General features: G+C 53.4%; 1 protein-coding gene across 2 annotated transcripts; it reads right to left on the bottom strand.

The window, feature by feature from the left end:
* Window positions 1-53: 53 nt before the first annotated feature.
* Window positions 54-16,736, bottom strand: MAP4K1 (mitogen-activated protein kinase kinase kinase kinase 1). 2 transcript variants are annotated; one of them, XM_040252870.1, is made up of 31 exons: window positions 16,570-16,736; window positions 16,342-16,399; window positions 16,141-16,231; window positions 15,372-15,436; window positions 13,808-13,863; window positions 13,670-13,717; window positions 13,478-13,520; window positions 13,300-13,372; window positions 12,546-12,677; window positions 12,073-12,135; window positions 11,887-11,968; window positions 11,036-11,152; window positions 10,738-10,816; window positions 9,977-10,035; window positions 9,860-9,903; window positions 9,738-9,782; window positions 8,934-8,976; window positions 8,354-8,516; window positions 8,177-8,259; window positions 7,557-7,641; window positions 6,278-6,354; window positions 6,116-6,176; window positions 5,038-5,146; window positions 4,892-4,950; window positions 4,607-4,710; window positions 4,043-4,217; window positions 3,701-3,766; window positions 3,413-3,502; window positions 3,252-3,322; window positions 2,543-2,598; window positions 54-233 (listed from the first exon to the last, which is right to left on the bottom strand). In XM_040252870.1, exons 1-31 carry the CDS (start codon window positions 16,666-16,668, stop codon window positions 164-166), a joined length of 2,466 nt encoding a protein of 821 aa, XP_040108804.1. In that variant the 5' UTR covers window positions 16,669-16,736; the 3' UTR covers window positions 54-163. The 2 variants fall into 2 exon arrangements, with proteins under 2 accessions (XP_040108804.1, XP_040108805.1); XM_040252871.1 differs by having other exon boundaries at window positions 3,701-3,763.
* Window positions 16,737-17,223: the final 487 nt, after the last annotated feature.

The following is a 17,223-nucleotide window of genomic DNA, read 5'->3' as shown; positions in this document are numbered from 1 at the left end:
ATCCAGGAATTCTGCTCTCCTCTCCTTCCCCCGACCCCCAAACCAAGATGAAAGCAGAGACTGAAGTCATGTTTATTGGGAGACAGGGGCATGCCAGGATCAGGAGTGTGTGTCCACCGGGGAGGGAGATGTAGAGACTGGTTCCTAACACCCCCTCAGGGACTCATTCCTGGATGTAGAGGTTGCTGGGGGCAGTGGGATCATCTGCTGGGCGCGTCTCCACCACCACAGGCCTGGGGAAGGAAAAGAGAAGTCAATTCATTCACTCATTTGCAGAGAAGTCGATAGAGTTTGTGCCAGCATAGTGCTGGGCTAGAGCAGTGGATGAGCAGACACGGCCCTCGCCCTCAGGAGACCAACATGAATCAGTGAATTAGATGAGTACAAAGAAGCAGGAGGCACATAGCAGGGAAACCCAGCTCAAGGGGCCAGCCAAGGTGTCCCTAAAGAATGGATGGTAGAGCCTGAAAGAAGTTCAGGAGGGAACTTGGTGAAAGGGCAGGGCAGGGAAGAGTGTTCTGGGCAGAGAGAACAGCCTCGGCAAAGGACTTCCACGGGAGAGGGCTGGACTGCACAAGTCATGGTTTGTAGGCTGTGACCAGGATTGGGTATTTATCTTGAGGCCACAGGAAGCTTTTAACCAGGTGGAGAGTGACACAATCAGATCTGGATTTTAAAGGACACCTCTGACATATTAAAAGGTCAGAGAGATCCTTGAAGAAGCTCTCACTGGCTAAATCTCTGAGTATTTGTGCCTCAGAACAGATAATGATAGTAATAGATTATAACCCATAGAATAAAATGAAAATCAGCTTCCCTGGTGGTCCAGCAGTTAAGAATCTGCTTTGCAATTCACGAAACACCAGTTTGATCCCTGGCCCAGGAAAATCCCACTTCCCACAGAGCAGCTAAGCCCATGAGCCATAGCTACTGAGCCTGCGTGCCTAGAGTCTGTGGTCCACAACAAGAGAAGCCACGACAATGACAAGCCTACACACTGCAATGAAGAAGAGGGGCCTCTCGGCAACCAGAGAAAAGTCTGTGTGTAACAACGAAGATCCACCACAGCCAAAAATAAACGAGTAAGTAAATCTTTAAAGAAAAAATAAAGTGGAGGATCATTTTTTTAAAAAGAATAAACTAAAAATCCTTGAGACTATGCTAAAATACACACAAACACACAGTCATATACACACACATATATACAAATATATATACATGGTGGAGAAGGGACAGCTCTTTCCTACAGTAGAATGCCGACTTATAAATGTAGAAGGAATGATAGAAATAGGAAACTCACCATATAATAGACCAGGCAAAAATCATCAAGTCATGGTAAAATTAGGTGAAACAATAATTTTACATTGTCTCAAGAAATTGCCCCAAAGAATACTTATTTATACAGAGAAAAGAAGAGTAGCATTATAGTCAAGAAAGCTGGCTCATTCCATTTTAACCAAGTGACCGACCAAAGATAACCTCACCAGTAGCGGGACAAACTGACACACACTTCCTGATCCGATGCAGTGAGAAGGACACCCCATCACTTCTGTGGTATTCCTGCCCCAAACGTGTAACCTGGAAACCTCAAACCCAACTAAGGGACATTCTGAAAAACAAATTTCCTGTACTTTTCAAAAGTGTCAAGGTCATGAAAAGCACAGGAAGTCTGAAGAACGTTCCAGGCACAAGACTAAAGAAACATGACCCCAAAATGCAGCCTATAATCCTAGATGATATCATGGACCAAAAAAAAAGTACTATTTTTTGGTTACAAAGAGCATCATTGGAACAACTGGTGAGACTTGAGTGGGTGTGTGAAATTAGAAGATAGTGCTATCTCGGTGCTCTTTTCTTGATTTTGACAGCTGTATTGTGGTTTGTAAGAGTATGTCCTTGCCTTGATTTAGGAAACATACACTGAAGTATTTTGGGGTAAACTGGCATCATGCTTGCAATTCATGTGCCAATAGAAAAAATTACACATATATGCAAGGCAAGAATAAAGCAAGTGTGGTTAAAAATAATATACAGGGAATCTGGGTGAAGGGGATACAGAATTCTTAAATTTATTTTTGCAACTTCTCTGAGTCTAAATTTATATCAACATATCAATAAAAAGTTAAAAAAGAATGAAAATTGCACCTTCGGGCTTCCCTGGTGGCTCGGTGGTGAAGAATCTGCCTGCCAATGCGGGAGACATGGATCCAATCCCCGATCTGGGAAGATCCCATGTGCCATGGGGCAACTAAGCCCGCGCACCACAACTATTGAGCGTGTGCCCTAGAGCCTGGGAGCCGCAACACAGCCAAAGCACAGCCAAAAATAAACTAATTAATTTAAAAAATTTTTTAACAAAAGAAAATTCCACCTTGGCTGCTCTATGGGGAATAGACTATAGGGGACAGAGATAGAAGCAGGGAGACCAAGTGAGAGGATGTTCAGGCCAAAGATACAGATGGCTGGGGACACCTCAAGATACCCTCTTTACATCCAAAGCACCCCCCTCCCTGGTCCTCTGTCCTCTTCCCCAAGTTCATACCTGGGGGAGCCAAGCAGACGGAAGGTGAGGGTGGGGTCTCTGAGCTCCTGCAGCAGCTGGGGGAAAAGGTGCTGTATCAGTGTCTAGAAGACTCCTCCCCTCTCCCTTAAAGAGAGTAAGGGGCAAGGTCTCTGAACTCCTCAGGTCCAGAAATAATCATTGCTGCTAACACCACTCATCAACTGTGTGACCTCAGGCAAGTTACTTAACCTCTCTGCACCTCAACCACTACCTTTGAAATCATAATACCTACCTGACAGGCGATCCCGAAGATTAAGGAAAATACAAAAGTGTAAGGGCAGAGCCTGACACATGGTGTTCTGTGAATTAAGCATCATTTCACTCCATTTTCCAGATGAGAAAAGTGAGGCACAGAAAGATTAAGCCATTTGCCTAAAATCATTCAGCTGGATTCCAACCCAGGCAGTCTGGTCCATGCTCTTAACCCACTTGTCTCTATTTGTGACCCCATTTTACAGCTGGGAGTCTGAGGGAGGCTCAGAAAGAAGCAAAGTCATACAGTGACCCTGGTTGAGCTCTGGTCCCAAGAGACACTGGAGCAGAGAAGGCGACCTGTCTGAACTGAGCCTAGAGGAAGTGTCACCTCCAGGGACTTTACACCCTGAGTGAGTTTGTTCTCCCAATGGATCTGATGAGTGAGAGGACTGACGTGGTAGGGGCTTGCGGGTGCTAGGAGGAAGGAGCTTACCTGATCGGAGCCTAGAGCCCAAACCTGCACTCCATGCTTCCAGAAGGCCTGGAGCCGACCCCCGACCATAGCTGGGAGGAAAGCAGTGCCTGTTACCCTTGGGCTCCACTTAAGTCTCCAACTTGGACCCCAGAACCCGGAATTATCATGCCGGCACATACCCACGGCCTCCACTGCTTCAGTCATGGGGATCTCTGGAGTTCGAAGCCCCCGGGCCGGGGCCCCCTCTGGGGTCACCAGCTTCAGGGACCCTAGAAGGAGGTAGAGAAGGGACTGTAAGAGCCGTAAGCGGGCTTGAGAAGGTTATCAAGGTACCGGACAATACGTTCAGTGTAAGAAGCAAAGCAGGACGAGTAAGGACTGGAGGGGCTCAGAATCTCTGAGAGGTGCGGGGTCTGGGGGTCGGTATCTAGGAACAGTGGAGGCAAGGGAGGGAGGGAGGTTCTTACCGTCCATCAACACCATCACCTTGTCTTCCTCGACCTGAGTCACCTGTACTGGTCCCTTGTGCTCTGCTTGAGAGATCCGGGTTCAGGGGCCAATTTCACCGCATTATGCCTTCCTCCGCTAGGCGCCCCCTCCATTCCCAAGCAATCGGGCTAACCCCCGCCCATCACAGAATTCCCCGCTCCCCATCATCAATCTCATTAATTATATATACCCAATGTTCTCCCGCCCCGTCGGTTCATCCCCTTTCCCAATTACGCCTCAGGCTAAGCACCGCCCAGTCACTCAGACCCAACCCAACCCAACTGATAAGCCTCACCCGTCCCAGAGCCTACCCGACTCACCCGTGCTCATCTCGCCCAGCCAGCAGGAGAGCGCGCCGAAGCGCACGGTGTGGAAGAGCACCGACTTCGCCGGCCTTCCGGGGCTCACGCCGATGCACACTGAGGGCAGCTCGGAGCCTGGCCCGGTCAGCAGTGCAAACACCGGTAGAGGCGTAGGAAGCGGGAACAGCACCTGCTGCGGGCCGCGCAGGGAGGGGCGGGTTCAGAGGAGGAGGGGGCGGGGCCTGAGGGGCGGGGTCTTGGCGGACAGTGGGCTTGGGGCTTCCGATGTATTTCCCCTCCCCGCCAAGTGTTTCTCGAGCCCTCAGTTTTGGGAAGCACCATCTAGAAACTTCAAGGAGGTGAGGCCTCAGAAGGCTTAGAAAGTGACGGGTGGCGTGAGGGCCGGAGCTTAAGGATCAGAAACACTTCAAGGGAGGAGCCTCCAGGTGGGCGGAGCCTTGGGGAGATTTTGGGGAGGCCTTGGGTGGAAGCCCAGGTTCGCGGAGCTCGCTGCAGAAGCGTAGAGTGGACGGGCCCAGCCACCCAAACTGACAAAGCCCCTAGCGTCTCCAGGCTCCCTACCCGGACCAGCAGGAACTTGTTCATGGGCTGGTACCACTGAAGCAGGACCACGGATGTCTCCAAAGCCCCACACAGGAACGGGCCTCCGGAGCTGGTGCCCTCCGCTGTGGAGGCGGGTAAGGAGCGGTGAATGGTCTCTCCCCCGACCCCTCGCCCCCAAAGGCCACACACCTCTCCCCAGGCTCTACTCACCCTGCCTTAACTCTGCAACCCTCTCCTGTGGAGAGGGAGTCCAAGTCCCACCCTTGGTCCTGCCCCCTGTCTGCCCACCCCTAGGGTTCTCACCCACACAGCACGCCCGGCAGCCTTTGGTGTCCGGGATCTTAGTGGAGACAATGTTCTTCCTGCGGCAGAAGGTAGGCATGAATGGGGGCGAGGGACGACAGGAATGGGGCATTAGAGGAGTCAGTGGTTCCACTAGGGGCTGGTACCTTGCTAGTAGCCGGTGGGGGCTAATGTGAGCGATGGGGCTTCCTGCTCTGCCCTCTTTCCGTTCCAGCAGGCCCAGGATGCTATGAGAATACAGGTAGGGGGTCTTTCCTGCAGTGTGTGTACATAGGGAAAGCAGGCAGTTACAGGCTACTGCACACTCCCACCCTTCCCTCAGCCCATCACTCGGCCCCATCCCTTTTAAATGCCCAAGTCTTCAAGACTCAAGCACCTTTGTTTATTCATTTTTTCATGCAACATGTTTAAAAAAATTTTTTTTGCCTGTGCCCCATGACATGTGGGATCTTGGTTCCCTGACCAGGGATTGAACCCATGCCCACTACTGTGTAAGTGTGGAGTCTTAAACACTGGACCACCAGGAAGTCACAGTGTAACATATTTTAAATGTCCACTATAGGCCAGGCACTGTACTTGGCTCTGGTGAACAATGGTAAGTAAAATAAATATGTTCCCTACCCTCATAGTACTTGTGGCCACATGAGAAATGACAAACACTTAACAATCAGATGAAGTTACACATGTTACAAAGTTTAAGAAGGAACATCTAGAAATTCTGCAAAAGTTTGTCATCACAGATGTGATATGAATGAGCTCACTCATTCTATTTGGCTTGGGGTCCCCTCATAAATTAGAAATTCTTTTTTTTTTTTTATTTTTATTTTTTTTTTAGAAATTCTTTTACACAAAGTGTTTATAGAACAATGACACAAAATTTTAATCCACAACCTGCTCACTCCATTTTAGTAAAGCATGGAACAAGTATTGTCATCTTGCCAACATCAAAGAAAGGTAAAGACTGACTTCTTGTGGAAATTACGTCAAAACTGACTTGAGAGGTGGGCACTATTGTGAGCCCCATTTTAAAGATGGGGAAACAGAGGCTTAGGAAGAAGTGTCTTGCCCCAAGTCCCACAGTGAAAAGGTGGCTGGAATTTGAACTGTAGGCTCTGCAAAGGGGGAGCCTAATTGTTTTCTCTGTGCCCATCTATTTCCCAACCTCCTTACCTTTGACCCCTTAAATTCTGACCCCTACCCCTCCCACCCAAGCCACAGCCAGACCTGAGAGAGACATGAGGACATTGTTGATGGAGTACACCCAGGTAGTCCGGCCAGAAAAAAGCTGCAAGGCAAGGGGGAGATGGCTCCTGTAAGACCCCAGCAAGCCCAACTCCAGCCCCCACCCTTGGCCCCCCTTGACCCACCCCAGGGACTGCCCCTCACCATCTCCAGCGTAGCCTCCTGGTCATTTCGATTCAGGATAAAAATGCCTTCCTCGGCCCCCAGGAGCAGGTGCTGGTCTAGGGGGGCAGACAGGATGATGCTAGGACCTACTCCATCACACGGGGCCCCCCAGACCCCATATGACCCCAAACACTGATGCTCATTCCCTTCAGTTCTCTACTCTCCCCTCACACTGACATTTCCAGCCTTTGTTTTCACAAATCTGAACTCAAACCCTGACCAGTTCCCTTGAGCTGGTCTCATTCTCACCAGCCTCTGGCTTCCCCTGTCCTGGTAGTTCTCCCAACTCTGACCTGCAAACCCTGACCATCTGTCCCCTCAATTCTGACCCCGACGTCAGACATGTCTTCCCCAGTAGCCCTCTCAATTCTATCTGTCTTTCTCCCCAGTTCTGGTCCCTGAATGCTAATCTTATCTCAACACTGATGCTCAAATTCAAATACCCTTACATATGGCTTTTTCTGTCCAGTGTGACCCCACAAACTCTAATACTGTTTTCTTAACATTTACCCCCCACTGACTTTGTCTCCACATCTTTGATCCCTAAACTCTGTCCCTTTCTGCTACTTTGTAATCCCTAAAACTCCTGACCCCAAATTGCTGATTCCAGTCTCTCTACCATTAACCTCCAACTGAGACTGTGTGTATGTGTGTGTGTGTGTGTGTGTGTGTGTGTGTGTGTGCACATGCTCAGTCATGTCTGACTCTTTGAGACCTCATGGACTGTAGCTCACCAGGCTCCTCTGACCATGAGATTTTCCAGGCAAGCATACTTGCAGTGGGTTGCCATTTCCTTCTCTGGGGCAACTGAGGTTAAACTGTCCCAAATCTTATACACTGAACTCTGACCTTTCTGGTTTATCTGACACTCCTTTTTAAAATTCCTATTTTATTTATCTATTCTTTTGTGGCCACACTGTGTAGCATGTGGGATCTTAGTTCCCCAGCCAGGGACCAAACCTGTGCTCCCCTGCAGTGGAAGCACAGAGTCTTAACCACTAGACCCTCAGGGAAATTCCATATCTGATACTCTTGACCTCCAAACTAATTTCCCTAATCTTCACTCTCAAACTCAGCTTCAGTCTACCCAGCTTTGATCCCTAAACCCCAGCTGTAACTCCTGGCTCTGCCCCTGCCTCCACTCTGCCACTCCCTACTGTATTAAGACCCTTCCCTTCCCCTCTCCCTGACTTTCTGCCTTCCACTAAGGGTCCTCCCCAACCCCGCCACATTCTCCGTGGCCCTCCTGAGTACTCACCCTTGGTGGAGGGGTGCATCCAGGCTGCCGTGCTGTGGATCCGGAGGGGGCAGCCATTGAACAACTTGACGAGAAGGGCACAGCCCTGGGTGGGCCATAGTGGGTGGAGCAGCAGCCGATCCAGCAAAAGGGAGGAGGGCACAGGAAGGCACAGTGGTTAAGACTCAGAAGCAAAAGTGGCAAGGTTCAAATCCCGCCTCTGCCTGCTCAAAGGTTTATGACCTTGGAAACTGTTTAACCCCTCTGTGCCTCAGTTTCCCCATTTTGAAATGGCAGATAATATGTATCTCTGCAGAATCTGCAGGCTGGCATCCCTGACTCACTGGATATGCGTTTGAGCAAACTCCAGCAGAGAGCGAAGGACAAGGCAGTCTGGCACGCTGTAGTCCACGGGGTCGCAAAGAGTCAGACCCGACTTAGTGACTCAACAACTGCAGTATCTATCTCTATCTGTGCAGGTACACACCACGTAAAGACACGAGATCAGGGCCTTGCACAGAGGCTCTGCTTAACAAATGCCACCTGTCATTATTATTAGTCTTCCCTGCCCCATCCCCCACTCCCACCAGGCATCCCCAGCTGCATCCAGAGATATCAATCCTCAGCATCACTGGCCTCACCTTTCTCTTCATCTTTTCCTTCTTGGGGGGCAACAGTGGGGGCTGGTCAGGCTCTCGGGGGGCTGGGTTCCAGAGTGAGGGTTCTGAGATGGAGAGGAGAAAATCAGCCCCCAAAGCCCCCCGATCCCTGCCCAACCCCCACCTTCACCTACCTCCCACCCCAGCCTGCCCTGTTACCTGAGTGGGCAGTGAGGTGGGGGCTTCGGGTGGCTGGGGGAGGCCCGAGATGGGGGGTGCGTGGGGGAGGCCCACTGGCACACCGGACCAGCACCCCCGGGCTCAGCTGGCCATCATCCCCAGTCCCCCCAGGACCCTCATCTGATGGAGAACGGAACTTGGGCTTTGGAAAGAAAGGAGGAGGGTGGGGAATACATTAGATCAACTCAGAGAAAGGGCACCTTGCCAACCACCTCTGCCAGAACAGACATTAGGTCATGGCTCTGTGATATCTAACCACCCCTCCAACCTTCCCCTCTGACCCATGCCCCAAAATCAACATACTCCAGCAACTAAAGGGGAAGGGTTGGGTGCAGCGGGGTTTCCAAAGACCAGCTACTGACCAGCATCCATTGGGCTAAATATTCTGAGTCCCACCCCTAGGGTCAGGGATGCCATTTCTAGATCCCAGTCATCCCAGTCTCTCAGATCTCAAAGGACCTGGTGTCCCAGACTCCAGCCCAAGAGAGCTTAGTATCCCAGTGTCTATGGGCTCTGGCCTCCTGGCCCCCTGCCCCCTATCTCTGTTCCAGGGCTTTACCTTGGGGGGCAGTGGAGGAGGTGTGTCTTCTGCAGGGGCGGGGCTGGAACACAAAGATGGGGTCAGCAGGCGGGGGGTGTGGGCAACAAGGCCTGGGGAGGGTTGGGGCTGGAGGTCTGAGCTCAGGAGGGTGAGAGGGTGACTCGATCTGGGGCTAGAGCTGAGGGCTAAAGGACTGATGACCCTGATGATAATGGTACCAGTAACTCTTAGATATCAAGTGCTGCCAGTGCATCAAGTCTCTGCAACTTCACACCCGCCTAGAACATAGACTATACAGCGCTCCTGGGGGTCAGGTTCTCACCTGGTGCGCGTGGGTCTGTTACAGACGAGAGGTGTGCAATGGACAGGTGGGCCCTGAGGCTGACACAGGCCTAGGGCTAGGGGAGATGGGGGCCTGGGCCAACTGCTGGGGTTGAGGTTGGGTCTGGGTCTGAGGGCCTGACATGGGGGAAGGTTCAGTCTGAGGGTGGGTGAGAAGTTGAAGAAAGATGAGGGGGCCCTGGGGTTAAAGGTTAGGACAGGAGTTGAGGCCTGGGGGGGTGAGAGGAACATCTGGCAGGAACTGGGGACTGGAAAGTAGCAGGGGACCCAGGGTTGAGTTGGCTGGGATTGGAGAGGAAGGAAAGGGGAATCAGGAGTTGGAGGTGAAGGAAGGTGGGGATATTGAGGGTCTGGTCAGGGGTCAGGGGTCAAGGATCAGCACTGAGTAGTAGAAGCGAAGCAGGGCTGAGGCTGGGATCAGCGGGAAGGAAGATGGGTTGTAGGAAGGCGAGGGCTGGGTGGGGCCTGTGGAGCTCTTACATGTCCACGTCGTCGTAGTCATCATCGGACTCTGATAGGTTCCTCCTGAGAAGGAACAGGCATGAGCCTTGGGTGGTCCCCACGCACATCCCTGCCCCACTCCCACCCTGAGGGTCCCTGACCTAGGACTGCCGCTCTTGAAGTCTCCAGGGGGCTGTAGGAGAGCCTGTGGGATAGTAAAGGGTCAGCAGTGGCCCAGGGGGAGAGGAGGGCGGCTGGGCAGTCAGGGAGGACCTCACCGTGTCCGCTGGGGGCCTGGACTCCATGCCTCTGAGCTTCCTGAATTCCATGTGCCGCCCTGGGGGATGGGGATGGGGCGGTCACACAGTGAGCTGGGGACAAGGATTTGGGAACAGAAAGAACAGAAGTGGGAGTGGACTCTGGGGTTAGGATCTTAGCACTGGAGCAGCTGTCTCCATAGGGAAGGGCTCTTGGTTTACAGGGGTCTCATCTGGGGGCTTCCTAGGTAGTACCAGTGATAAAGAATCCACCTGCCGTCGCAGGGGATGTGGGTTGGATCCCTGGGTCAGGAAGATCCCCTGGAGGAGGAAATGGCAACCTGCTCCAGTATTCTTGCCTGGAGAATCCCATGGATTCTGGCGGGCTAGTCCATGGGGTCACAGAGAGTCGGACACAGCTGAGCATTTAGGGGTCAGGAATGGAGATCAGGGAAGTGGGGGTTCAAAATGGTTATAGGGTAGTTGCTTTTAGGTTCCATTTGGGGATCAGGGAGCAAAGATTCCTGAGGTCTCTGGGAGTCCTGGTGGTTATGGGAAGCCTCATGAGGTGTGTTTGCAGGACAGAGAAGTGGGGGTCTCCAGAGGCATTTTGTAGATCAGGTGGTGGTGAGGTTCTCTGGGGTCTCCTGCAGAGTCAGATGGTGATGGGGGTCTCTGAGAGTCTATTTGGAAGTGATGAGGGTCTCTAGGACAATCTGATAAGGGGGCATCTCCTGGATTATAGAGTCAGGTGTCCAGAAACATAAAGATTCTCTACTCACGACAGCAATCCGCGTCTGGGATTCCCAGAGAGCTGGCCCGATGGGTGGATCGGATCCGCCGAGGGATGGCCGGGGGGAGCTGGGCAGAGCGGCAGCTGCATCAGACCCGAGGTCCTCCAGCAACAGCCCCCCAACCCTGTGGGTCCAGCCCGGAGTCCTGGGCCCTCCCATAACCTGTATGCCCCCAAGCCCTGTGCCAAGCCACCACCCCATCCTCCCTGGCTCTTTTCTAAGAGAGGCAGCAAGGGGGCACTCCAGGCAGGGAAACAGGCTGAGAAAAGGTGAGCTGGTCCCTCACTTCAGGGTCTTCATCTTCAATCTCGCCCACAGGGGCCCCCTTCCCAGGGTTCCTCAGTTTGTCCAGAAGATCTAGGATCAGGCCCCTGTTGAGCCCGGGCTGGGACACCAGTTGATGCTGGGGGAGGGGAAGAGAGTGTCAGCAGATAGGGGGCGGGATTAGAAGGAGGGGGTTGGGATGGGGCTGGAGAACTAGTCTAAGAGGAAACTTGGGGGCAAGTTGCCAACAGAGGAAGAAGGCACGGAATTCTGGGGAGCTGCAACCTGGGGGATTCTGAGGTGTCTGAAGGGATTAGAAGAATGTGAGGTATTTTGGAGAACTCTAGAAGTGTCTCAGAGGGGACTGGAGTTCCCCTGCAATTCCGGAGCACACCCAGGAATGGGTCCTGAGGCCCTTAGGAATTTGTGAGATTTAAGAACTCAGTGTAGGGAACTTTGCTGCCAGTCCAGGGGTTGAGAATCTGCCTGCCAATGCAGGGGACACAGGTTCTATCCCTGGTATGGAAAGATCCCACAGGTCGCAGAGCAGTGGAGCCCTTGAGCCACAACTAGTGAGCCCTTGGGCGTGAGAGCTCATGCTTCACAGTGAGAAGCCACCCCGGTGAGAAGCCCGCGCCCTGCAGTGAAGAGAGGAAAGGCCACGTGCAGCAGTGAAGACCCAGCACAGCCAAGAAAACAAAAAAGGGGCCTGGGATACAGTTTGGAGAGTCTTGAGGGTCCTGGGGAATTCAGAGGAGCAGCGACTTTGAAAGGGCCATGGGGGTTCTGTGAGATGAAACGATCAACGTTGTAGAGGCCCTGGGGAATTCCGGGGGTGAGTTTGGGAAGGGTTCTCAGGGGAGGGAGGCTTACAGTGAGCATCTTGGTGGCACCAGGTCGCTTCTTGGGGCTCTTAGTGAGGGTGACTTTGACAAAGTTGTGGAAAGCAGCCGACCTTGGGAGGAAGAAGGCGAATTCTGGGGTGAGGGGACCAGAGGCCCTCCCATCAGACCATCACCCTCGGCCCTGCCCTCCCTCCTCCACGTGCCCCTCTCCTACCATTTGCCTTTATCCTTTAGCCTGGGCGGCTGGTAGCCACTCTTGGTCATGAGGAAGAGAACCCTGGAAGAGTAAGGACAGAACATGGGGTTTAGACTTCCAGTGGCGGCCAGACCTCATGGCTCCAGGGGCCCCTAATAGCACTGAGGTCGGCAGGGAGCAAAGGGAGGGACAGAATGAGAATGAGTGGTACGTTTCACAAGGCATGGGGTGCCCCCTTTGAGGGGACACCAGTAGGCTCAGAGGGAGCCTCAAGATGGGGCTCCCTAAATTGAGGCCCCTCGTGTGGAGGGATGGAGTAAAGGCTTTCTGGGTTGAGGGGCTCCTGAGGGTCTCAGATTGGGCTCAGAGTAAGGGGGTTCTCCTCTAGCGGGTATTGAGGTGAAGAAACAGGCTGGGGGGGGGCAGGTGGTGTTCAGGGTCAGAGTTGAGTGGGGTCTCTGGGACCAGGGGGACCTGCCACATCTGCCTACCTGAGAGGGTGCACGTCAAAGAGTGGTGGCTGTAGCTCGGCCAATTCGATAGCTGTGATGCCCAGGGACCAGATGTCACACAGTTCATTGTATCCCCCCTTCAGGGCCACGGCCGCCACTTCTGGAGCCATCCTAGGGGCAGAGACCCTCGGAGAACCAAGGAGTGACCCAAGAAGGGGAAGGGGAGGCAGAGGAGAATGGGGCAGGCGTAGAGAGAGCCAGATGCAGAGAGAAACATAAAGATGGAGAGAGACAGAAATAAAGACTTCCCTGGTGGACCAGTGGCTAAGACTCCACACTCCCAGTGCAGGGGGCCTGGGTTCTATCCCTAGTCAGGGAACTAGATCCCACATGCTGTAACTAAGACCCAGCACAATCAAATAAATATTAAAAAAAAAAAAAGATGGAGAGAGATAAAGGCAGAGAGATAGAGACAGGCTGGAAGATGGAGACTAAGAGAGAGAGAGTGAGACAAACATGGACAGATATGGAAAGACAGACAGACCAGGATAAAAATCAACATAAACACTGGGAGGAATGGCTGGAGGGTGCACAGAGAGACCTAGGTAAATGGAAAGCTCCAAAAAGACCCAAAGAGCAGACAGACTGTTTACCGTCTGAGCCACCAGGGAAGTCTGGTCCAGAGAAAGGTAGAAGTGGGCAAAAAAGCAAGTACAGAGATTCCCAGAGATCTGGGCTGGTGAACGCCACACCACCCCACACCACTCCTAGCTGCCAGCCAGGCATCCCTCACCAGTAGGGTGTCCCAATGAAAGAGAGGCGTCGAGCTAGCGTTGCCCCGATCTGGGCCGAGATACCAAAGTCAGCTGGAGACAGAAGGAGAGACATAGTGACCTGGGGTCCCCTGTCCCCTTGGTCTCCCTTCAGGCCCTCAGTCAGCCCCTCTCCCCATTCCCACCAGCCACACTCACCCAGTCTGACCTCCCCAGCATCGTTGATGAGGATGTTGGCTCCCTAGGGAAAAGGGAGGGATTAGAGGCTGTCAGAGATGCCCCCAAGTCCAACGCTGCTGACATTCCCTGGCCCCACGACACCCTGACCCTCCTGACTCCTGTCTCCCGGGTCCCCCACCCACGAAGGCCACCTCTCTGCCCCTAGATCACCTTGATGTCCCGGTGGATCTTCTTCTGTGAGTGCAGATAGGCCAGTCCCTGGGGAGGAGGGCAGAAGTGGGGGCTATGAGCTTCCAGAGGCAGGAACAGGGCCCTGCCCCACCCCAAGCCCAGAGAGCATCCCCTTACCTGGAGCACTTCCCGGCAGACGTAGCTGATCTGGAGCTCCGACAGGGAGCCTGTCACTGCAGAGGTCACCCAGGCACTGTGTTGGGTACAGGCCAGACCCCTGGCCACCACCCACACCAGCTGAGAGGGTACCACGCAGGGAGGGGAGAACTGGGATGGGACAGGTGGGAGGAGGAGGCAGAGAGGCAGTCAGCAACAGAGAGAGGCAGTGATGCAGGGAACCAGAGAGATTCATTCAACGTGATTATTCGCTGCATGTCTACTGTGTGCCAGCCACTGTGGCAGGCAGCAGAGATACAGCTGTGGACAAAAGAGGCAGAGATCCCTGCCCCCATGGAGAGAACGTTCTAGCACAGGAGACGGATGGCAGACAAGATAAACAGGTAAGATACATGATACACGAGACGACAATAAACAGTGAGAAGAAAAATTAAGCAAGAAAAGATAACAGGAAATATGTGTGGGAAATATGTGTGGGAAGGAGTATGACATTTTATACAGGTTGATCAGTGAAGGCGACCCCGAGAAGGCGGCGGGGGTGGAGATGGGGAGCAGTCCCACTCGGAAAGGGAAAGGCAAGTGCAAAGGCCCAGAAGCAGGGGAGTGCCCCCTGTGAGGCTGGAAAGCAGAGGTGTGGGTGGAGCAGGGGTGAGGGCGCCAGCCTGGGATTGTCAGCGGGGGTCAGACTCAGGGGCGGTGTTGAGAAACTTGGGCTTCGCTTGGCGGGGAGATGGAAGGCATGGGACAGCTCTGAGTGATGTCACTCTGTAGAACAAGGAAAGGCAGAGAGAGACGGGAAGAGATAGAGAATCAGGAACAGACCCAAGCTGAGGCAGAGACAGAGAGACATGGGCAGAGACACCCCAAACTGGGAAAAGAGACACATTGAGAAAGACACAAAGGGGTGAGGAGAATACACCAGAGAGAGACAGCAGACTGAGGGGGTCAGAGACTCAGTCTGACGGGCTGGAGGGGTGAGTCACTTCCTCTCTGTGGGCCTCAGTTTCCCCCACCCGCCCTGAGGACTTCTTCTTGAAGTCCTTCCTTTCCTGACCTTTGAGGTCTAGGGCTGGAGGGAGACTGGGAGACTGGGAGATGGTCAAACATAGAGGTGCATATCAGAAATCTGATCAAGGCCCACCCCGCCCCCACCCTCCAGTGCTCCAAGACAGTGACAAGCAGGCTGAGTGAATCAGAAATGCATTCACTCATTAAATGAACAGATGGGCCCTGACGATGAGCTAGAAATGCAGAAATACTCAAAGGCATGAATAGACCTCGGTGAGAAAATGCAGGCACAGGGGGAAGACGGGGCAGGGAAAGTCGTGGGGATCGTTGCAGAAAAAACAGAGCTGGACTCTCAGGTCCTGAAGGATATAGGGTTCAGGGCCTGCTTGGGTACCACAGTCTCCCCAGCATCTTCCAGGCCAGGCCTGGTCCACAGGAGGGGCTCTGTGTGAAATATAGACCAGAAAGACAGTCCTCGGAGACTCAAGGGTAGAGGGAGAGGACAGGTGGATTGGAGGACCAAGGGCTGCCTGGATCTCCTCGCCCCGCCACTCACCTTGGTAGATGTCCTGGAGAGAACCAGCCCCACAGAATTCCATGCAGATCCAGAGTTTCTGCAGCCTACAACAGTTCAAGAGCAATAATAATAATAGCAGTAATAAATCATTATTTATAGGACAGTTTCTGGCTCACTGTCCATCCTATCCTAGTTCAACAAGAACTTGAATGTAAGAGCTGTCATCTCTCTATTGTCTACCAGAGTGAGATCATCCCATTTTACAGATGGGGAGGTTGAGGCTCAGAGAAGAAAATATATGTTTAGGGTCAACTGGACCAAACCCAGGTCCCTGGGCTCCTACCATGACGTTCTCTGTTGTCCCATGCTAACCTAGGAGACAGGGCAGAGACTTCACAGGTTGTGGAAGTTCAGAGGGGACAGAGGAGCCCAGGATGCCAGGTCTAGGGGGCAGAGATCATTCTTGGGGCATCTGGGATATTCAAGGGTCAGGGAAATTAGGGGTTCATGTTAAAGGAACAGAAAGTGAAACTGGGGGACCTGCAAGTCAGGACGATGATCAGTTCTAGGGGGACTTGGTTTCACATTTGGTTACCACAAAGGGATCAATTTAGTGAGAAATGCTAGTTATTTATTGGATATGAGGTTTGGAGGTGCTCTGGTCAAACAAGTGGGACTTTGGGCTGGGGATCAAGTTAGGAGGCCTCAGTTAAAAATGGAGGTCCGGGATTAGAGGTTAGGTTGAGGGGGGTGCTGGTCAGGAATGGGAGTTGGGGGCTGGGCTGGGGGGCAGGAGAGGTCTCATCACCAGAGATAACTCCCATGGTAGGCCACGATGTTGGCGTGCCGACAAGTTTTCAAGATGAGGATTTCCTTCTGAAGGGTGGAAACATCATCGTCTGCGAGGAGGGGCAGAAGAGAAAAGGCTACTGCCGGCATGGAGTATGGGGGAGATCCCAGGGTCCCAGGAGGTGGGGCCGGGGAATGAGGACCTGGGTGCTCTCCTCACCAGGCTCCATCTTCACCATCTTCAGTGCCACCAGGTCCCCTGTCCCCTTCTCTCGAGCCTTGTAAAGGGGAAGTTGGCAGTCAGGCAGGCTCCATTTGCCCGAGGTCTTCCTCAGCATCCCTGAAGCCAAGCTGAGAACTGGGACCCTGTTGCATCCCCATCCCTTCTTGGGGCTCACCCCCAAGGTCACGGGTTTGAGGGTGTCGGAGAAGGAGGGGGGTTCCTCACCTTGAAAACTTCCCCATAGGTGCCGCCACCCAGCCGCTGCAGCAGGTCATAGTGGTCCCGGGGGTCCCTGTTAAAGATGTCAGGGTCTACGAGGTCCATTCCTGGGGGCCGGAGCTGGGCCTGCGCCCAGGGGCCAGCAGGGCCTCAGGGCTCCGAATGCTGGCACCTCCCTCCCTCCCCACACGCCCTGCACCCGCCTTGCCTCCACCGGCTGTGGCCTCCCCCCTCCCCACTCTCGCTTCCTGCCCCGGCAAGGAGCTGTGCAGCCGGCGGCTCCACCCCCTGTCCCCTGGGCCCTGACAGCCTGTGAGGGGCAGCTTGCCTTGGGACCCAGGGGACTCCCCCCTCCACCTCCGGGGCCCTGAGCTGCATGTAAACCAGATGCAAACTATCTTCATTGTGACCTGGAGGGTGCCCTCACCCTCCCCCGTTATGGGCAGTGGCTAAAAACATTTGAACCTCTGCTGAATGCTGAGTGTTGGGCCACAACCTGGAGATGGCAGGTCTACGCCGGGATGACCATGCAGTGTACATTACTGTTCACCCGGGACACATACAGGCACTTAGTGGTAACTCCCCGTGCGGCGCGCAGGCCAGTCGATGTGCACACACCTGGATACCCGTGTGCACGTATGTGGATGTACCCAGAGCATA

Source organism: Oryx dammah, unplaced genomic scaffold (genome assembly GCF_014754425.2).
Source record: "Oryx dammah isolate SB20612 unplaced genomic scaffold, SCBI_Odam_1.1 HiC_scaffold_13, whole genome shotgun sequence".
Lineage (NCBI taxonomy): Eukaryota > Metazoa > Chordata > Mammalia > Artiodactyla > Bovidae > Oryx > Oryx dammah.
This window is presented reverse-complemented; position numbering and strand designations above follow the sequence as displayed.